Source organism: Chrysemys picta, chromosome 5 (assembly GCF_011386835.1).
Source record: "Chrysemys picta bellii isolate R12L10 chromosome 5, ASM1138683v2, whole genome shotgun sequence".
Lineage (NCBI taxonomy): Eukaryota > Metazoa > Chordata > Testudines > Emydidae > Chrysemys > Chrysemys picta.
Window position 1 is genome coordinate 10703784 of NC_088795.1, and position 22919 is coordinate 10726702.

General features: G+C 40.4%; 1 protein-coding gene across 3 annotated transcripts in view; it reads right to left on the reverse strand.

The window, feature by feature from the left end:
- Positions 1 to 22919, reverse strand: part of TEX15 (testis expressed 15, meiosis and synapsis associated) — a 93306-nt gene that overhangs the window by 20589 nt on the left and 49798 nt on the right. For all 3 annotated transcript variants that reach the window (XR_010601202.1, XM_024110115.3, XM_042856306.2), the window contains exons 6-7: positions 19143 to 19305; positions 4843 to 12788 (exon numbers count right to left, since the gene is read on the reverse strand). Coding sequence is in view for 2 of the 3 variants with exons in the window: in XM_024110115.3 (XP_023965883.2) it covers positions 4843 to 12788; positions 19143 to 19305 (8109 nt within the window). In the remaining variant the exon portion in view is untranslated. The remainder of the gene's footprint in view (positions 1 to 4842; positions 12789 to 19142; positions 19306 to 22919) is intronic.

Genomic DNA, 22919 nt, shown 5'->3' on the forward strand with positions numbered 1-22919 from the left:
CACAATGTGAGGTTTGCTTCCATAGTGTGTATGCAAGGGTCTAAATTATGTTTCAGTATGTTCTTTGTACTTACTTACCCACAAACGGGACATCTGCATGGGATCTGGAAATAGACGCCCAATTCTGCAGTGCATTTAGCAAGTGGTTTCATGTCTTTGAAAGGAATTTCTGGAGACACTTCATGTGGAATCCCTCTGAGGGATGATACTGGTGCATGGCAAAAGCAATCATAGATGCTGAAGACACTGCACTATTGATAACTGCTGCTGGGACAACACTGATGCAATGAGGCATTGGATCATCATAAATCTTTTCCAGTGTGGTAAAGTTCTGGCTACAGCCATGCCCTTTGCAGCCTGTGGGTGGACAATTCCCTATGCTGGGCTGAAAAAGTGCTTGGCTTTCGGTAATAACCAGCGGGTTGGAAGCATTTCTGGCATTTGGCAAGTTGTAAGCGGGTCTGCTTCTCTGGGCTTGGCTCTGATTGGGATGTTGTCCATGAATGAGGACGTGTGTAACTTATAGATTCACAGATTCCAAGGAGAGAAGGGTTCATTGTGATCACCGAGTCTGATCTCCTATATATCACAGGCCAAAATAATTCCTAGAGCAGGTCTTTGGATATTCAAAAGTTGTCAGTGATAGAGAATCCAACGCAACCCTTGGTAAATTGTTTCATTGGCTAATTACTCTTTCTGTTCAAAATGTACACCTAATTTCCAGTCTGACTTTGTTTAGCTTCAACTTCCAGCCATTGGATCACGTTATACCCTTCTCCGCTAGATTGAAGAGCTCGTTATTAAATATTTGTTCCCCATGTAGGTATCTACAGACTGTCATCAAGTCACCCCTTAATCTTCTCTTTTTTAAGATAAATAAATTGAGTTCCTTGAGTCTATCGATATAAAGTGTCTCCTTCCCACTGAATCTCTCCCTTTTTTAAATCAAAAAATCACTGGGCAGATACAAACCTAAAGCCTCAAAAGCAATAAGATTGAGCTAGTTCTTTCAACTGTGTGATGGTGGTGTTTTTTAAAAAGTCGTCAATTTTTTAAAATAGTATTTCTTAAACTGTAGTCCAGTGTGTTAAATGCCCCTCCAGCCAGGCTAAGAGGGACTTTAGTGGAGCTGTAGCAGGGATCTGCCTAAGTCAGTTCATGATTGTTCATGTGAAATATCATCCATAAATATAGGTTTTGCTTTTAGAGAGGAAAAGATGCAGCTGAAAGGGCCTTTGAAGGAAGAAAAACACCTTCTGGTTCAGGTGTAATTAAGATTTGTAAAATATAAGACATTGTAATTCATAGTATCAAACTAATAACCATGCATCTTATTCACATAGTTGGAGTCTTGAAGTAGAGAATCTCTTCTGTATATTTTACACTGATCACCCTACCTGAATGATTAGTGAAAATTGGTGTAGGCTAAGTAATTAAATTAACCATGTATAAAATGAAAACATGTCAGTTTGTATCATGGGGTAGTGGAGACAGAACAGTCATGATAATAAATCAAATGGATTTCATTTCCCACATATTTATTCCAAGCCCTTTCATGCCTTGGTCTGCATACCACTGTATTTCACGATAACTTTATATAGTTTGGAGATTAACTTTTTAGAAGGTACATCATTGTGATGGTTCTCAGATACCCAGGACTGAGAGTCACCTTATTCATAGATTCCAAGCCCATAAGGAATCATTGTGATCATCTAGTTTAACCTCTGGTATAACACAGGCCATGGAACTTCCCCAAAATAATTCCTAGAGCAGATTTTTTTTTAGCAAAACACCCAGTCTTGATTTAAGTATTGTCAGTGCTGGAGAATCCACCACAACCCTTGGTAAATTGTTCCAATGGTTAATTACCCTCCCTGTGAAAAATATACATCTTATTTCCAGTCTGAATTCATGTAGCATCAACTTCCAGCCATTGGATCTTTTTTACTTTTCTCTGTGAGACTGAAGAGCCTATTATTAAGTATTTGTCCCCTACGTAGAAACTTATAAACTGTAATCAAGTTGTCCCTTAACCTCTTTGTTAAACTAAATAGATTGAGCTCTTTGAGTCTATCACTATAAGGCATGTTTTCTAATTCATTAATTGTTCTCTTATCCTTTAATCCTCTAAAACTTGCAATCTGAGCCTTGCTAAAACCACTGCAAGCCATTTAAGATTGAGTTCAGAATGCAGACTGAATGGGAGGATCTTTTACAGAAAGTGGAAGTTCCCATACATAAACGTGCATTCTAAGGATTTTGTGTTTCAGGATAAAATTCTATCCAGGTCTTTTTCCGAGCTTCTGCTCCAGTTTACTCCCTCTGGAGGGGCAGAGTCTCTTCTTAAATGGCTTTGGTGTTGGTAGGGGCTAAGGGATTTGCTACGCTGGATTTGACAAATGAGAGGTGACTTTGACCTGCATTCTCCGCTACTATTTTCTCTCATGTTTCCCCAAATAGGGTCACCTATAAATCTGTAGCAATGACTACTAATCAAGGATGTAAACACAGCTTCCTTGCTAGGGGCCATTAGTCTTTTCACAAATCACATCAATTCCCAAAAAAGATGGCCAAGAATCAGTATTTTACACAGTGCTGCAAGGATTTGCCAGAATCTGAATCCCAGACTTCTCACACTCACAGTAAGAATCATACCCCTACACAAACAAGCCACTTAGTAGTTTTTCCTTACGAATTACAAGGAATCTTTTTGATTTGAATGATCAAAGCTGAGCTTTCAAATTTCTGCTTAGAGTATCTTCTCTCTCATGGTTTGTGGAAACTTTTGGAAGGAAGTCCCATTCTGAAAAGACAACGATGCCTTGCACCTGTGGAACTACTACTGCACTGGGCTTAGGTCTTCTTCCTTGTCTAATTCTCATCACCTGTGAAATTTCCTTGTGTTTATGTAACAGTTTAGTTTAACCCAGAAGTCCCCATTCAGATTCGATGATGTCCTCAAAAAAGGGGAGTATGGGATTTTTTACACTACTTGCTCATTAACAATTTACAAATCCTTAGGGGCACTGGTTCATCTTTTGGGGACCTGGAGTCTCTGGAGTTTACAAGACTTGCCCCAGAGCAGGTTGTTTGGGGTTCTCCTTCCCGGAAAAATCATATTGCTCCTGCTTGAACCTTCCCACAGCAGAGTTCCCCTGCAGGAAGCTGCAACCAGGCCCTGACTTGCCAGTCTAATTCAAACCCCTGTGCCCTGGCAGGGTAAGGGTCAGCTGGTTGGCCACAGCAGGGCACTGCTCACCCTATGAAGCTCCTAAAAAGCTTGCCTTATAAATACAGCAGCTCCTGGACATGGCTTGATGCTTGCAGGGTTTCTCTGCTGTTGTGGGGAGGGGTAGAAGGCAGAGGAAGATGATTATAGAGATGCAGAACCAGAGAGGTCCCTCCGGCCTCGATGCTCAGTGACTCTCAAGTAGAAGAGAGGGAAAAGAGTTGGAAGATAAAGTGAGATCTCTACTGCACAAACAACAAATACATATTGCCATTCTAGAAGATGAACCACCAACTTGTACCACTACCGGAGGCAGAATTTCTGGGGGAATGGGGGTTAGAATTGCAGCTCCCAGCAACAATTGATTGCTTTCCAATTCTACAACAGACACACACAGCCCATTCATTAAGAATAAGGTAGCAGCTCAACAGTAAACACAAGATACAGCTACTGTCTATCAAAGGTAGAGAGCAAGTGTGAGGAGTTGAGGGCAGAACTAGGCCACAACAGACTGACCTACAGTATAACAATGGTGCTGCAAACTTCCTTCGGCGTTTATAGGTCCCAACGTATTTTGCATCCGAAGAAGTGGGCATTCACCCACGAAAGCTCATGCTCCAATACGTCTGTTAAACTATAAGGTGCCACAAGACTCTTTGCTGCTTTAAAAATACGTTAAAGATTTGATTTAAAGTATGCTATTAATAGGCAGCTAGAGGTTTACAGACATAAGGTGGTACAGAAATACACTTTTTTATGATTTATTGTTCACATTCAGATTGTCCACAGGTCTTAATGCAAGAGAAATATGAACACTGATATAAATATTAAAAAGTACTTTAGACACACAAAACAATAGTTGGATACCATTAAAATTAAGAGGATCATTTTTTTGAAATGGTATAAGAATGACTGAAGGATTTGAAAATATGCCTTATAGTGACAGACTCAAAAACACAATGTATTTCGCCTTCCAAAGAAAAGAGAGCATTCTATAAATGGCAATCAAGGAGCTTAGCGGATCATCCCCACTTCCAGTGACACTAGGAAAGCAGGCATGTGAGATGCACTAGGAGTGGGATTTGTTTGCATTTGAGGCTGGAAATAAAGCTCGGGTGTTTATTTTGGTTTGTGCTCTAGTTTTTGAACTCTTGACTTTGCCAAGGCGAGGGATCATCATCTTGGACTCTGTGCTTTGAGAGAGTCCTTAGCTAGCCTCCTAGCAGGGTGATGCTGATACAGCATTCTACAAGTGGTAAATTCAGATGTTTTAAAACTGACTCTCCCTTATCTAGTAAAAAAACATTTTATTTTGAGGGTGAAAGAAAAACAGCATTAGAGATGTATTAGCCCTAAAACACTGTTACAAACTAATGACATTTCCTCATTGGTCAAAGACAGAACTGTCAGTTCTTTAAGATCAATTTAAGCCTTGGGAATAATATAGATCAGAGAGTTTACTTTTTTGCTCTAAATTCAAACTCAGAATCATTCATCTTCACAAAGCACAATCTGATGCACTCCTCTGCCCTTAACTCAGTATCCGTATGTAACTAGCACTACAATTCTGTTTTAAAGATAAAGCATTTTGAAGTATTGAGGAATTATCTTACCTTTTGTTTTTTGCAGCTGGAAGGAGGAGAGCTTTCTGTATACTCAGGAGTGTCTCCATGTGAGGACACAAAACTAGGTCTTTTTTTCTGGCACTGAGAGCTAGCTTCGATGACATACCCTGGAGCTTGAGTTTCACACACACTTTTTTTAGTTTTAGTCAGATGCATTTTCATGTCTCCCTTTCTTTTCAATTGGCAGGTCTTTCTCCAATTATTTAGCATCTGATATATCAGAAGAGAGAGGACCGATTTACCTTTTTTGGCACAAGCAAACTTCATATGCTCAATAGTTTTCATGATTTTCATAATATGAGCCATTTTCCCTAAATCTTTCCTAGCAGCCAACATTAAATTTTCAAGCAACAAAGAAAACTGGTTGTAGTTGTAGTCTAATTCAGTCACAGTGCTCCCATAGTTTACAGATATGGTATAAGGTACACACTCAACATACGTGAAGATAGAAGGTTTGGAATTTTGTATTAATTTTCTTGTTTCTGAAAGTTCTGAAAGTTCTCTGGTGAGAAGGTGAAGTGCATAAGAGCAGTTTATGGTTTCTGCATAGTTGCAAATAATGTCCAGCTCACTCTTAAGATCAGAGATGGCAGACTCTACAGTTTTACAAAGGTTGTCCATTGAATTATCTTTCAGAAATGAAAAGGAAGACATTTTCTTTTGGCAATGTGCCAATTCAGGAAGAAGCGATAAATCAAACCACAACAAGCTTCGAAATCTCGGTTCATCTGTTTTTCTTGCTATTGAATTTTTAAGAAAGTGAACTGTTTCATACATCATTAGTACTTCAATGTAAGTCTCAACAGCTTCAGGCTTTAAAATTACAGCATTAATGCCATCATTTTTCATTGTGTCTAACACATTTTGCTCTGTGATCAAGATTTTACTGACATCCTCCTCCTGCAAAATCTGAAAATACATTTTTAAGCTTTCTAAATGTTCTGTACATCTGAGCATTAGCTGCTGTAACTTCTTGAGGTCTGCAAACTGAGCTTCATCTAATATTTCTCCAACACAGCAAATATCAGGATGTGAAAGCAAAACAGTGAAGAAGGCAGAGTTTTCATCTCCATGTTTGCCTTTGTTTTCACAATATTTTGACTTTTCTGTATCATTTTTGTTCTCTGTAACATTGTTAGATTTTTCAGTTCCAAACTCTTCAGCCACATATTCATAAACTTCATACAGCTTGGAGAGAGCATCTTGGTTTATTTTGCACAGAAGTTGTTTTTTCTTATTGGGAGAGGCTTTATTTAACAACAGACGTCTGTCTTTCCAAACAAGACTTTTAGCAGCATCAAAAAATATATGCTCAAGGCCAAAGAGTGAGGCTTTCATATTCATTGATTCACAGGCCTTTATAAAGTTTATCTTTGTAGATATAATTTCCATTATAACCCACAGATGGTCCTCTTTTTCTGCATAGGCGTGAGCATCTGGAAGGTTCCTGTACGTATTTATCAGTTCCACAGCACTTTTCCTTACAGTTTCCAAATCTTCTAAAGTATCTCCAAAGTTAACTCCACAAGTAAAAGGCACAGAGAGGAAAAAATCTAAACAATCAGAATTATGTTGTATCACAGCTTCACACTCATCAATCTCTCGTCTGAATTTCAAGAATGCATAGTAAGATTTGTTTTCCCACCTTGTTTTTTCAAAGAGCTCTAATAACTGTTTATGGTAGCTCTGTAGCTCACGAAAAACATTGTACTTCAGCCTTCTTTGGAAAGCTGGAAAGAAATTGGATTGTTGTTGATACCCTGATGGCCTGCCAAGCAGTTCCCCGTACAGTGAACCATCATACCAAAGCAAGCTTCGAAAAGTTGGCTCCCTTTCTAGAAAGCACTTTTTGTTTTCAATGAACTGAATTGTTTCCATTATCATTTGGAGTTCCACCAGTGAATCTACAGCATGTGATTTTAACTTGGATTTACAGTTACTCCATAGCTTTCTTTCAACCAGTAACTCTCGGGAAACCAAGATGTGCTTAAATGAGCACCCTTGCTTTTCTTCAAAAGCTTTAACAAATGAAGGAAGAAGGTTATCACAAATTGTAATTTGTTCCTGTAATATTTTCAGAGATGATGTTTCATCTGCTTTTTGTAAAATATTTGATATTTCAGTTATGAAAGCAAGAGATTTCAGTTCCGTCCCCACTGCTCTATGCTTGTTTTTACTATTGATGCCCCTACGTTTGTTAGGATGATCACCGAAGAGATTATCTGCATTCAGTTTAGTCACATGGGCTGTAAGATTCTGATGTGTTTTGCTTGGTGAGGCATCGTAAGTCCCAGTAATGCTTCGAATACCTTGTTTTGCCATGATTCCTGATTTCAACTCTGAGTTAATCTGGCGATCTTTGTTAGTGCTTTCTTTCCAATCTTCATTTCTTTTGACAAATTTCTTATCAATTGGCTTCCTTAAGACAGGTGCAGTGAAAGCACTGCTGTTGTTTGAAGAACTCTGAATGCATCTGTATTCCTTATTACAGCTAGAGTGACCTTCTCTGTGTGTTATACTCTTTTGTTCCAAAACGATCTTAGCAGAGGATCTCCCAGGTACATCTTTTACCAGATACAGATTTACAGGTGATTTCGCTTTGCTTTCCACTAGCCCCGTTTCCTTTATTTTTGGAAATGTATTCTGTCCAACTTCCTGCGAAATGTACTGATTTGAAAATGGGGCCAGAGCATTGTATACTAAGGACACAGAAGATACATTCTTTAAATAGTTCTCTATCTCTATATTATTTTCTCTCTTATATAAAATTTTTGCCAGTGGTTCCAATTTGATAGTCTCGGTAACATGTGTCTCCTTTTCAGCTACTTTACTGTAATTACTCAGACAACGCATTTCTGAATTTGAAGTTTCTTTTCTGTCATAGCCTCTATCTTGCAGCTGGCCGCTGAGAGGTACTGTTGGTGTTTCAAAAGAATGGGTCTCTAAAATTCTCTCAGATGAAATGTTCGAGCTCATTTTCAAAGATGCAGCTTTAGCACTAATAATTTCGTGGTCTAATGGAACTTGAGATACATTGGTCTCATGTTTTCCTCCTGCTGCAGGCATCAGCCTCATTGAGCCTGAAGAAAAGTTTCCAATACCAACACTCTGATTTGTGGAAATACCCCCACTGCCAGCAGAAAACATAGTCTCTTTTTCAGTAGAAAGAATACTGTCCAGGTTTTTGTGAGTAGCAGAGAGTGTGGAAACATCTTGCTTGCTGGTGTTTGCATTTAAACAGCTCTCTGCAGCTGTTTTTAATAGTGACGTATGTATGACAGCATTCATCTTTACATTAGTCTTACAAGCTCCATCTTTTCTTTTGTCTGTACAAAATCCTACAGAATCATCCCTTTCGACAGGCAAGCTCAAAGGTTTTGAGATATTTTTGTTGGTAAATGTATTTGCTTCAGGGATATGGTCTTGTCTTGTTACACTGCCACATCGTCCAGCAGTCCCTTGAACATGAATTTTAGATGAAACATTTACAAAAACCTTGTGTTCCTTATTAGTTAGTTCCATATCTTCTAGCCCAATGGCGTCTAAACCTACAGAGTTTTCAGAGACTGTTTGAAGTTCCGTTATTCTTCTCGTATCTCTCACACTGTCACCCTCAAAAGCCAAATATGCCTTGCATGTAGCAGCTGAAAACTGACTACAAGTTACTGAAGAAGCCACAGTTAAGTCTGATTTGCAATGATGTATCTGACTTATAATATCTTTCAACACAACAGGTGCACAACCTGTAGTGGACCTTGCGTCCTTGTCTTCCTCTGAAACCATTTCTCTCATTTTATCCCCTTTATTTTTAAACCTTTGTTTTATTGGCATACATGTAACTGTGTCACCTGCTTTCTTAAATGCTACAGTTCGTTTATTTCCCTTTATGTTACACTTTCTTTTCTGAGAAAAGTGAGCAGAAGAATACTTCCCAGTTGTCAAGAAACTATGCCCTTCAAGATCACAGCTTTCCCATAAGTCATTACATATTATTTCATAACATTTTGGTAAGCGACCCTTTTGTCTTTTCTCTCCAACTTTAGTTACAATTTTTAAAGATTTGAGAACTCTCCTCTGAGCTTTCCTTAAGTGAAACATAGCACCGTCTATTTTTTTGGAGAGACGCTTACTTTTGCATAAGGATGCTTCACTACAAAGAGTATTTAGAACATTTTTTATGTGTTTTTCAGACTGTGCAAGTGTTTTCATTCGTCCCTCAAATAATAAAGAAAACATTTCAGATGAATAGTGTTCTTTCTTTTTACCACAAAGTTTTGAGTTTCTGTATATAGGTGAGCGTGTTGAAGCTTTCTGAGGCCTCATTTTATTTGTTAGAGATTTATTATGTGGCTGTTTTCTCTTAACTTTTGATTGCACATCTTTTTTACTCTTAGATTCATTACTATTATCTTTTGGTTTTGTACCGTAAAAGCTACTTCCTTTATTCAATACATCAGAATCAGTAACAGGTGCAGTGAAAGTTTTGCTTTCTTTTTCAGGCATATGACTATCTGCCTCATGAACACAGATAGATAGGCATGTTTCCATTTTATTTGTAAGATCCAAATTCTGCATATATTCTTCACTTCTTTGCTCTCCTGACAATTCCATATTGACTTCTAATCCTGGAGATTCAATTGCACATCTCCACATCTCTCTTGCAATTCCAATGTTGAGGGGGCTGACTCCTGGTTTAAGTATGTTGGTTATTGTAATTTGTAAGTCAGGCCACACAGTTGTACTTAGAGATTCTGTTTTATCTTCCTTTGTGCAAGATTTTCTCCCTGATGAACAATGATCTTCACTTTTCTCTAATATCAGCTGGCCAGTGTTTCCAAACAAACTTTCCCAGTCTATACGATCTGCCAAGTTCTGATACAGTGAATCAACCTCCTCATCAGATCCACCTTCATGACTATGTGGATTTTGTGGTACTGAGAGAGATTCCTCATGCTGCTCCAGAGGAATTTCAATCTCACTTTCAAATTCCAAGCCCTGGAGAAAAACATCCTCACATTTCTCCTCTATCATCTGTTTAAATAGTTCCTGCACACTATTTTCATGGCAAGAGGAGTTTTTCTCAGAAATATAGGTTTCCTCAGGTTGGGAACATCCTCTTTCTTGGTGTTCCACATTTCCAGAAGGTATGGATATGGTGGTGATTAGCATAACAGCATTCTGCTCTCCCCATTTCTGAGCCTCTGGCAGTGCTGCAGGTCTGCAAAACTCTGCTGTGGCAGACAGCTCTTCTGATTCTCTTTTGTTATCTGGAATAATTCCCTTTTCCTTTATAAAGGTGGCAATATTTTCTGTTTCCATCAAATATGTTTCGGTTAATGCACCTCCTTCTTCAAAAATTACGTTTAAATCAGAAGCTGATCTTTTTAAATCCGGAAGATGAGGAGTGTCACAAACTTCCATCCAGATTCCTGGGACATCGCTGAATTCTTTTCCAAGTTGGCATGTGTGCATTTGGTTGAAATCATGAACATTTATATCGGTCCCCATTTCCTGATTACAGATCCAACTCTGCTCTTCATCTAAAAATGCAGCTCCCGAAGCATCACTCTCTTTGCTCTCCCTACAGAAATGTTTGTCTAATGACACTGGCTCATTTTCTCTACGGAAACATAAGCATTCTTTATTGAAGCAATCTCTCAATACTTTGTCTGTTCTGCAGATAGCATGAGACAAATATATCTGGTCATTCACTGTTTCTTTGATGGAAGAATTACCTTTTACTTCTTTTGTAGCATCTTCTCTTTTACCTATGCAATTTCTGTTTGTAATTTCAGTTGCTGAATATATTAATTTATGGGCCTTTATAGGGCCTTCATCAACATTGGCTTTTTCAGAAAGCAAACTGTCTGGAAGCTTACGTTGGTGAAAGTTTTCTTCACCAACGATTTGATCACTAGGAATAGATTCACAAGCAACGTGATGACAGACACACTTGTCCTCTTCCACTTTGGCATATTGTTTTCTCATATCATGTTTAAAAAGATGCATTCTTCCATGGACACCAATGTGTAAAGTATGATCCTGTGTATCAAAACCCTCACTGTTAACTTCATAGTCTCTGTTTGAGGTCAAAGTATTTTCAGCACAGGTTAAGTAAGCATCTGTTGACCTGTTTCCTATTTCAGAAGTATAATTATTTTCTTGGAACTGGTTATGCATTTTCCCATTATATTCTGTCTTGCCTTCATGAGATTTAATATTTTCAGAATGTTGGATGCCTATCTTCATGCCTTTATCATCATGCAAAGACTGTTCAGGAGTATGTTTTTGATTATCCTCAAGTACTGTTAAATTAATAGATTGTGATTCCTGACATTTCTGCCCTCCTTTCACTGAGGCATATTTATCCCTTTCAGAATAGTTCGGTTGTGCTGAACCCTGCCCTTTATCATGTTTCTTAAGTGAGTAAAGACCATTACACACTTCATGGGAAATCTCAGATTTTTTATTTGCATTATTTTTGTTCTGTGCTACTGACATTTTGCCCCGCCTCCACGCATGAGACAGAGATGAGTGTGGCCTTTGTTCTTCTCTTTTTTCGAGGTCCTCTGCGGGGACTTTCTTTGAATTTCTGTTTTGACAGTCTGCAGAGAAGGAAGAGAAAATATTCCCTACCACTGATGGCATATGGGGATTGGAACCCTTTTGAGATCTGGAATAAAGAGAGCTGCTAGAATCTGCAATGCTGTGAGGCATGGCTTCGGAGTGTGTGTTGTAGGCAAAGTTAGCAGGTAGCACTGATGAAACTGACTTTCCCATTGACACAGACGGGCACTTTTGATCAGGAGGAGGATCATTATGCCTTGACTTTTTAGTGAAACTTAAGTTCTTTTTGCTATCATGAACAGGTAAATGCTTTATATTGTTCTTATGAAGATTGGAACTTTTTTCTATGGAGCAGTGGTCTGCTTTGTCTTTCATGGCCAAACTCTCCTGCAAGTCTCTCTCAGGTTTTGTGTCCCCAAATGGAAAAGATGAACATTTCCTCGGTTGTTCTCCCATTGTAATCTGGGGTGTTTTCAAATCTTTTCTATCACAGATATGGTTCTCATTTGCTGTGATATGCTTCTCTTCAATAACGGTTTTTGAAGCAGGATGTGTGTGAACATCCTGCAATGCAAATGGCTCCACTATTCCTTTAGGAAGTTTTGTTATGCTGCCAGCCACTCGCTTGTTTTCTACAGCGTGGTCTTTGTCTGCATTTAGTGTTGATTTAAACTCTTTTATGAAAGCTGCCTCTTTCCGTGATGCTTGCTCCACATGTCTCTGTCTAAGTTGACCATGTTTTGGGTCATTGAGCAGAGGAGGTTCTTCAGGCGAAGGTATATTTAAAGTGGCTGATATTTTCATTTCTGAGTTGAGATAGTCCAGCCCATTCTCAGGTGTTGAATTCCCATGAAAAACTGCCTCAGTGTTTCGTTTTCCTGGGTTTCCTTCTCTTTTCTTTAGTCTTGGATCCATAATGAGTCTTGACGTAATTACAGAACTTGAACCACTACTACTGTAGGCAGCAGAAACTGTGGTAAAATCATCATTTGAAATAATGCATCTTAGATTCACCATGTGGTCATTACTAATGCTTCCACTGGTATCCACAGCAGCCACAAGTGGCAGACTTGATTCATTTTCTTGCACTGGTGATGAATCCCACCTTCCATGTATGATATGTTCCACTTGGGTATCATGGGCTTCAGCTACCGAACCAGTCTTGTTCTGTGTATTTTCACAGGAGGAAGAAACTTTTGGGCCAAAAGTATTCGCCTCTGAATTTACTTCACTGCAAGAAGAGCTTTCCTCAGGTCTGAAAGCAAGTAAATTTACAGGTTGCCTGAAATGCTCATAGATTATTGTAGCCTGAGCGCCTTTACCGATCCTTCTGGCTACTGTACAGTTTTTCCATGAGCCTCGTCTTCCTGTGAAAGCAAAAAGAGAAAAGTGACAATACTCCAGAGCTAAGGCTGCAAGAACAATTTTGACCCATTTCTAATTTAAGAAAAGCCCAACCACTTTTAATCTGAATTTTTTTCATGTTCTGCCTAAAGCACAGGAGAATTCAAAATGGTTGTCAGTGAAGGGGATGGCTTTTTAACACCTACCTAAAGACCTGCCTTTTCTCATCCAGGCCCTTGTCATCTTGCATCTTTATTACTGCAACATTCTTTCCTTTGGCCTTGATACAAGCTTCGCTTTTATCCACGCAAAACACTGCTGTGCAAAGATCATTTCCCTTGTTCCTCGTTTTGATCATGTCAACACTTTTTTTGCATCCCTCCATTGGCACCTTCTTTTCCACCGCATCAAACACAAATTCCCTGTCTTCACTTCATGGTCCTTCATGGCCTACCCCGACCTTACTTCCCTCTTATCTGCTATCAGTGTATCCACTAACATCTCTTCTTTGCCAGTGATAGTAGCCTCCATTACTCACTTGCTACATTTAAAACATGCACCTTTGTGCTTTCTTCTGTTCTGCCAATCACACATGAGAGGAGTCCCCCATAAACACAGAATCACAGACATGCAGAGCTGGAAGGGACCTTGAGAAGTCTTCTTGTCCAGCCCCATGTACTGGGACAGAACCAACTATACTTAATATTATTCCTGACAGGCGATTGTCTAACCTGTTCTTTAAAATCTCCAATGAGGGGGATTCAACAACCTCCCTTGGAAGCCTGCTCCAGAACTTAATTACCCGTAAAGTTAGAAGTTTCCTAACATTTAACCTAAATCTTCCTTACTGCAGACTAAACCCATTACTTTTTGTCCTACCTTCAGTGGATGTGGAGAACAACTGATCACAGTCCTCTTTATAACAGTCCTTAACATATACTTATCAGGTCCCCTCCTCAGCCTTCTTTTCTCAAGACAAACATGCCCAGTTTTTTAACCTTTCCTCATAGATCAGGTTTTCTAAACCTTTTATCGCTTTTGTTGTTCTCCTCTGGACTTCCCCCAGGTTGTCCACCTCTTTCTTAAAGTGCGGTGCCCAAAATTGGACACAGTACTCTACCTGAGGCCTCACCAGTGCTGAGCAGAGCGGGACAATCACCTCCCATATCATACATATTTGTTAATACATCCAGAATATTCGCCTTTTTTGCAACTGCATCACATTGTTGGCTCATATTCAATTTGTGATCCATGATAACCCCCAGATCCTTTTCAGCAATACTACTGCCTTACTAGTTATTCCCCATTTTATATTTGTACACTGCTTCCCAGGATAGAGTCCCCGCACTCAGCATGCAAGAATGGCCTACATTATTTGTTCCTAGATGTATACACTGACATTTACCCATATTAAAATGTATATATCATTTGCTTTACACCCTGTTTACCAAGTGATCCAGATCGCTCTGTGTCAGTGACCTTTCCTCTTCATTATTAACCACTCCCACAATTTTGGGTCATCTGCAAACTTATCAGTGATGATTTTATGTTTTCTCCCAGGTCACTGATAAAAACGTTAAACTGTATAAGATCAAGAACCAATCAGTGTGGGACCCCACAAGAAACTTGCACATTTCATGATGATTCCCCATTCACAATTACATTTTGTGACCTACCAGTTAGCCAGGTTTTAATCCATTTGATGTGTGCCATATTCATTTTATATCTTTCTACTTTTTAAATCAAAATGTCATGTGGTACCAAGTCAAATGCCTTACAGAAGTCAAGTATAATTACATCAACACTATTACCTTTATCAACAAATTTATAATCTCATCCTCCCCCCCAAAAAGATATCACATTAGTTTGACACAATCTATTTTCCATAAACACATGTTGATTGTGAAATCTCTATTATCCTCCTTTAATTCTCTATTAATCAAGTCCTATATCAGCCACTCCATTATCTTGCCCAGAATTCATGTCAGACTGACAAGTCTATGATTGCCTATGTCATTCCATTTACCCTTCCATTTTAAATATTGGCATAACATTAGCTTTCTTCTGGTCTTCTGGAATTTCACCAGTGTTCCAAAACTTATTGAAAATCAACATTAATGGTCCACATTTAAGTGAGTGGAAACTTGGGGTACGCAAGACAAATCCGACTCCTGAAAGGGGCACAATAGTCTGGAAAGATTGAGAGCTACTGCCATAAAGGTATAAAATAAGAATATTAAAAATGTAAAGGAATACAATTGGCCCAATTCCCACTTACATCCATTAAATAACATTGTAATTCTATTGACTTTAATGGGGCTACTCCTGATTTACACGTATATGTATGTTATTTAAGAACCAAATCCAAGCTATTAACCACATACATTTTGATACCTTTATCCCTGCAGGTTGCTCTGGCCTCTAGTACTCTTCAAGAGTCAGTATGTCAGTATATACCATTAGCACAATAGTCGGTATATACCATTAGCACAGAGGGTCCTGCTGCAGCCAGTCCCCAGAGCACCACGAGACAATGGGAACACATCCCGACTCCCTGCATGCCGCAATGGCTCCCTGTCAATTGCTAGATCTAAATCAAAACCCTGAGCTTTAAGGGTTTGGGAATCTGCCTCTCCCTGGGATCACTTCGCTCTCTCCATTACAATGACCTGGTTGCACTCAACTGGACCAATGGAGTTATTAGCGATAAGGTTGATATGTGGAAGCGGTGGTCAGAGACAACTGAGCAGCCAACACATTGTGGTAGAACTCCCACCAGACATAGACTGACAACGGATCTCATCACATTTAGATCAAGATGTAAGACTGATCTTTTTGACAGGGTTTTTCCCAATACAAAACCAAGAGCAGTTTGCTAGGGACAGAAATGAAATTACAAAAATGAAAAGAATGATTTAAAAATAGCTTGAGGTAATATAAGTGCACCCAAACAGCTTTTCCAAGAAAGGGAAGCAGAATTCAGCCCTGTGGACTACTTGTTCACATATGTAATTTTTGTCTGCATTAAGGTACCACTAAAGAGGTGCATTGCAGATAGAGATCACGATTAGCAGGAGCTAGGAATCTGTGGTGAGTCTGCATCTAATAATCCTGCAGAAAGAAAATAGGCAAATTTCTGTTAACATATTGAATGTCCCTCTTACTGGGTTATTGAACATGGAGCACATAACACTATTCTTAAAAGATCTAAAGATCACCTTTATATGCAGTAAATATGTTTTCTGTATCCTTTATGTCTTTAAAAAAAAATCACTGTGTTTACAGTCCTGCTGGAGAAAAGTCCTCAATTGTCACCAGTCACTGATCAGTGAACCCAGTAAGGTCCCCCTTCTCCTCATCGCCACATAAGTTTATAGCTTAAAATTATAGGCAAAAAAGTGCACCTCCATTATATTTGAAGGCAAATTCTGCCCTTACATATGCATGCACAACTCCCATCAATTGCAATGGGAGTTTGTAGTGGGGCGGCTGCCCCACTCCAACAGGCAGGGGTTAAAAGCAGCCCGGGAGAGGGCTGCGGCTGGGAAAAGCAGTGAGGGCAGCTGAGTGAGTAGCTGACCAGAGCTGTGGCCAGCTCAATCAGGGCCCAGCTGGCCCTGATAAGAAGGCTGGAGGGCCAGGAGTTGTAGGAGTCTCTGGAGTGAAAAGGGCCTAGCTATCTGGGAGCACAAGGTACCTGAGGTGGAGCAGTGCTGGGGAAGGGCAAAGGGAGCTGGGGAGCTCCAGCCTGGTAAACCCCCAGGCTGCAGGCCTTGGTGAAGGCCTACAGAGGTACTGGGGCTGCAGAGATACAACCTGGGAATAGGCAAAGGCAGTAGGTCCTACCCCCTTGCCAATGATGAGTGGCCATTACAGAATGCCGTCTGCCCCAGTGAATGGGTGCTAGATGATGACTGGCAGAAGCCACTGAGGCAAGGTGGGGATAGAGGGTTGGGGGTTCCCCTGGGATGGGAGACCCAGAGTAAGGGGGTAGTGCTGGGGCAGAACCCTGAGGAAAGGGGCACCAGAGTCCGGGAGGAACACGGGGCCTAAGGCAGGTGAGACACCGGCCAGAAGGAGATGCTCCGGAGCTGGGAGTTGAGCTAATTCCCAAGATGACCAGCAGGAGGCGCCGTGCCGGTGAGTCTCATCTTGCTTCAGAGTTGTATGTAAGTGTCTAATGGTGCACTTTGGTTCTTATGTTGTACACTTAAGCAAGTAATTTCTTGACAACAGCAGTCTTGCTCTCTACAATGTTTATTCTTGCAATTACCATGTACGGTTATGCATCTAACTCCAAAAGCAGTTACTGCTTTGGTCAGAGGTTTTGTTAATCTCTTCTATAAAACAATAAAGGATTCAACATCAAATATCAGTGACTCAATACTCAACCAAAGATGGATCCCCTCCGCACTTTGGGTTACATTCGTAAACAAACTTAGGTGCAATGATGCTGAGTATTGCCAGGCCTAACTTTCAGGCACCTAGAAAATCAGTGGGATTCACAAAGCCTGAGTGCAGGACTAGGCTCCGTATACAATGAATGGGGAGAGATGGGGGATTCAGAATGGGACACACAAAGGCCAGCACACTTGGCAGCTCCTGGTCTAAGCCAGCCAGTGGGAGATGCCAACCCCTGCCCTACTAACAAAGACAGGTACCTAAGTCTGGGCGGCAGGGTAGTGCCTCCCTCTGCTTGGGACTCAGTTGCAAACCCTCTCTTGGTATTAGGTGCCCACACTGTTGGAAAAGGAGCTCCCTCGTTATTTTTAGGCCAGTGGTTAGGGTACTCACTTGAGATGTCTGAGAACCACGGTTCAAGTCCCCCCTCCACCTGAGAAGGGATTTGAACAAGAATCTGCCACAGACAGGGGCGTGCTCTAACCACTGGGTTATGGGGTATTTTGATGTGGCACTCCCTCAGTCTCTCCTGTTGCACTCTAGATAAAGAGTCACCAGAGCAGGTGGACTGGATCCTGGTACTCCCACATGAGCACACTAACCACTAGCCTAGTTTTGAAGCTGTACCACGCTGGATAAATAATGAAAGATGCATTGGGCACTCACATGAGAGGTGACGGATCCCTTCTTCCCCACATTTGGAGGTGGGGACTTAAACGGGGGGGTCTTCTACATCTCAGGTGAATACCCTAGCCATCGCCTGATGTTTAGTGTAAGCTTCTCTGTAGGGGCTTCCCACTCCAGTAGGCAAGGTCAGAGCACACTTACTGGATTGGGTTCCACAGGTGAGTTAGGTGGAGGAACACTTGTCTTCCCCTGGTTCACACATCACTCTGGCCCTTCAGCATTCACTCAAAGGCTGAAAACGCAGGCGTTTGGGGAACTTTCACTATGAAAATTAAGATGCCAAGAGAGTTTAGGTGTCTACCAGGGTTCAGGTAGCTGAGTGGGAGCTTTGTGAGTGGCAGTTATGCACCTAATCTAGCCCTTGGTAGCATCAACCCGTGGAAGGAAAGATATCAACTGGCTTCTTTTCTTTTCCCTTTTGATTATTTTCCAGAGTAATTCCAGAGTCCAGGGTCTAAGATCCAAGTGAAAGATAAGCATGACTAAGGCACGAGCAGTAACACAAAAGCATCTCAGCAGAGAATCATAAAGGAAATCAGCCAAAATTCAAGACAGGCACAAGAGAATCCCCCAGTGGAAACATACTTTTGAAAACAAATCTTTTTACATTAACCTCCAAATTTCAGAAACAGTTTTCACCTCGGCTTCCTCCATTCTTTACAGCAAATACCATTTCACTTAACTTTAAGATCTTTTACATATTTTGGATCTTTAACATTAAATAGTTTATGATGCTTCCATTTACTTGAACAGCAACTTGAATTTTGAACTCTTAGAAGTCTCTCTCTAACTTCAGTCCAAGCTGTTAAAGAATAAGCAGCAGCATCTCTTATAAAGACAATAAATCAATATTTGCTATGACAAAAGCAATACAAATTAAGTTTACTTATTTGTAGCTAAAGCACTTGGAATAGATTTCCTCCTCCAACCAACACTTAAATCTCAAGGCAAAATCCTAGCCTGTCTTGTGCAGGAACAGTGGACTAGCACTGCTCTCAGAATTAGGCAACTGCCCTGGATAACACATGCAGCAGCCCTTCAGGGACCTGAAGGGAAGCACTCCCTTCTCTTCTGCATAGTTGCTGCCATCGGTAGCTGGAACTGGGAGAAACATATTGTTCCATTTTGAAGTGGTAGCGTGGAGTGCTGCAAAGCATAATTTTGACATTAGGGGGTGAGATATCCATTGTGGAAGGAGAACAATGATAACATAAAGCTGTTTAGAGAATTAGCTCCCCAATGCACTTTTAACATCCTACAGTTACTACATGTAGCTAAATGAATCTTACCAGAATACTTAGGAAATCCTTTAGACAGAAACCTCACAGATGTTATAAGAGGGTCAGTTTCCACCTTCTGGCCAACAAATCTTACTGTTACTACTGCATATGGAAGGCATTGCCTAGGCTTATCCACTGGTTTTGAGTGTATATTGTATTCATAGAAGTAAACCTGTAATTTAAAGAAGAAGAAGGTCACAAAAGTAAGTGGTTTGTTTTATCAACAGCTAAAACTGCATGAACTCTGGCATTTTATTACAGAACATGGGACTGGCCCTACTGGGTCACATCAGTGGTCTATCTAGACCAGGATCCAGTCTTTCAACAGTGGCCAATGCCAGATACTTCAGAGGAAATGAACAGAACACAGCAATCATGGAGTCATCTATCCCCTATTATCCATTCCCAGCTTCTGGCAAACAGAGGCTATGGACACTCAGAGCAAGGGGGTGCATTCCTGACCATCATGGCTAACAGCCATTGCTGGAGTTATCCTCCATGAATTTATCTACTTCTTTTTTGAACCCTGTTATAGTCTTGGCCTTCACAACATCCCCAGCAATGAGTTCCACACGGTAACTGTGTGTTGTGTGAAGAAGTACTTCCTTTTGCGTGTTTAAAACCTTCTGCCTATTACATTTCATTAGGTGACCCCTTGTTCTTGCATTCTATGAAGGAATAAATAACATTTCCTTTTTTCTCTTTCTACCCACCAGGCAAGATTTTATAGACCTATATCAGATCCCCGCTTAGTCGTCTCTTTTCCAAAATGAAAAAATCCAGTCTTGTTAATCTCTCCTCATATGGAAACTGTTCCATACCCCTAATCATTTTTGTTGCCCTTCATTGTACCTTTTCCAATTCTAATAACTTTTTTGAGGTAGAGCGACCAGAACTGCAGGCAGTATTCAAGGTGTGGGCGTACCATGGATTTATATAAAGGCATTATATTTTCTGTAGTATCTATTCCTTTCCTAATGGTTCCTAACACTGTTAGCGTTTTTGACTACTGCTGCACATTGAGTGGATGTTTTCAGAGAACTATCTACAATGACTCCAAGATCTCTCTCGAGTTTTAACATCTAATTTAGACCCCATCATTTTCTTTGTATAGTTGGGATTATGTTTTCCAATGTGCATTACTTTTGTGATGGGGCAAGGCCAGATGGCTATAGTAAAGTAGTGAGGAACAGGTATGTTAGCCCCAGGCTAAACAAATCCCTGGTACCATGATAACCAAATGGCAGTTGCTCCAGGTTAATCAAGATACCTGGGCCAATTAAGATCCTTCTAGAAGGCAGGAGAGAGAGCTAGATTGATTGGGACACCTGAAACCAATCAAGGACTGGCTGGAACTAGTTAAAAGCCTCCGTTAGTCAGTGAGGAGCAGGTGTCAGGAGCTATAGGAGGGAGCTGTGCTGTGGGAGGAATGAAGTAGTAGGAATCCATATCAGGTGCAAGGAAGGAGGCCCTGAGGTAATTGTGAAGAAGATATCGAGTGGGGGCTGCTGTGGGGAAGTAGCCCAGGGAATTGTACACGCCCTATTTCCAAAAAGTCAGCGTCCATAGCTGCTAAGTTTAGGGTCCCTGGGCTGGAGCCTGGAGTAGAGGGTGGGCCTGGGCTCCCGCCCCCCCCCCCCCCCCGATTAATCACTGATACTGGGAGACAACAGAGACTGCGTGAGGGAGGGTTGTTTCTCCTCACCTCCCTTGCTGGCTTATGATGAAAATGGCTCAATAGACTGTGACCCTTGCCTCTAGAGAGAGAAGGGCTACGTGGAGGGTCACAGTGAGCCTCTGAGGCTAGCAAAATCCGTCAAGAAACGCAGGACCCATGGAGTCAAGGACAGAACTTTGTATTTATCAACATTGAATTTCATCTGCCATTTTCTTGCCCAGCCACCCAGTTTTGTGAGATCCCCTTGTAGCCCTTCACAGTCTGCTTTGGACGTAACTATTTTGAGTAATTTTGTATTACAGTACTATAATCCCTGCAAAACCTCTTCTAAAAATGTTAATCTCAGAGTGGATTAAAAACAAGATTTTAAAAAAATTAAATCGCGTTTAAACTAGATTTATTTTATTTTCGTGTTGCTAGTTCTTTCTTCCCACTTTCTAGTCTTACATCACTAAAGTGGATCTTCTGCACCTGTTTCTTTAATTAGTTTCCTAGTGATTGGTAGAATCGGTTTCACAGTTGTGGTTTTATTAGCCGCTCTCACACTTAAAATGTTCATCTACATTGAAAATGAGAAACCCAGCTCCTCATTAACATCCTTATTGTGAGACTGCCACAAACTTACACACAAAACTGACGAGTCAATAGCCTGTGCTACATTTTCAACCAACACCACTTTCCAACGTACTGAACTTCTACACATCAAAAAAGCGTTGACTGGGCTAGAGGACACCGGTGCTTTTGAAAATCCCACCCGTCGGTGCTTAACTTTAAGCTCCAATTTTTAAACATGTTGGCCTTTGTGTATAAAAAAGTTCCTATTAACTTTGTTAAAGTCTTCAAGGTTTAAACAAAGAAGTTAATTACATGTTGTTAACACTGAAGCAATTGTGTTTGAAGTGACAAGGATTTTATGTCACTAAAATGAAAGATGTTAGACCAAGACCAAGCATGTGGACCAAGGGGATCCAGTGGATATAATGTACTTAGATTTTCAGAAAGCCTTTGACAAGGTCCCTCACCAAAGACTCTTACGCAAAGTAAGCAGTCATCGGATAAGAGGGAAGATTCTCTCATGGATTGCTAAATGGCTAAAAGATAGGAAACAAAGGGTAGGAATAAATAGTCAGTTTTCAGAATGGAGAGAGGTAAATAGTGGTGTCCTCCAAGGTTCTGTTCTGGGACCAGGCCTATTTAACATATTCACAAATGATCTGGAAAAAGGGGTAAACAGTGAGGTGGCAAAATTTGCAGATGATACAAAATTATTAAAGATAGTAAAGCCCCAGGCAGACTGCGAAGGGCTACAAAAGGATCTCTCAGAACTGGGTGACTGGGCAACAAAATGGCAGAGGAAATTGAATGTTGATAAAGTAATGCACATTGGAAAGCATAATCCCAACTATTCATATAAAATGATGGGTCTAAATTAGCTGTTACCACTCAAGAAAGATCTTGGAGTCGTTGTGGATAGTTCTCTGAAAACATCCACTCAGTGTGCAGCAGCAGTCAAAAAAGCAAACAGAATACTGGGAATAATTAAGAAAGGGATAGATAATAGGACATAAAATACCATGTTGTCTCTATATAAATCCATTGTATGCCCACATCTTGAATACTGTATGCAGATGTGGTCGCCCCATCTCAAAAAAGATATATTGGAATTGGAAAAGGTTCAGAAAAGGGCAACAAAATGAGTAGGGATATGGAATGGCTTCCATATGAGGAGAAATTAATAAGACTGGGACTTTTCAGCTTGGAAAAGAGACGGCTAAGGGTAGATATGATTGAGGTCTATAAAATCATGACTGGTGTAGAGAAAGTAGATAAGGAAGTGTTGTTTACTACTTCTCATAACACAAGAACTAGGGGTCACCAAACAAAATTAATAGGCAGCAGGTTTAAGACAAATAAAGGAAGTATATTTTCACACAATGCACAGTCAATCTGTGGAACTCCTTGCCAGAGGACATTGTGAAGGCCAAGACCATAACAAGGTTCAAAGAAGAACTATATAAATTCATGGAGGATAGGTTTATCAATGGGTATTAGCCAGGATGGACAGGAATGGTGCCCCTAGCCTCTGTTTGCCAGAGCTAGGAATGAGC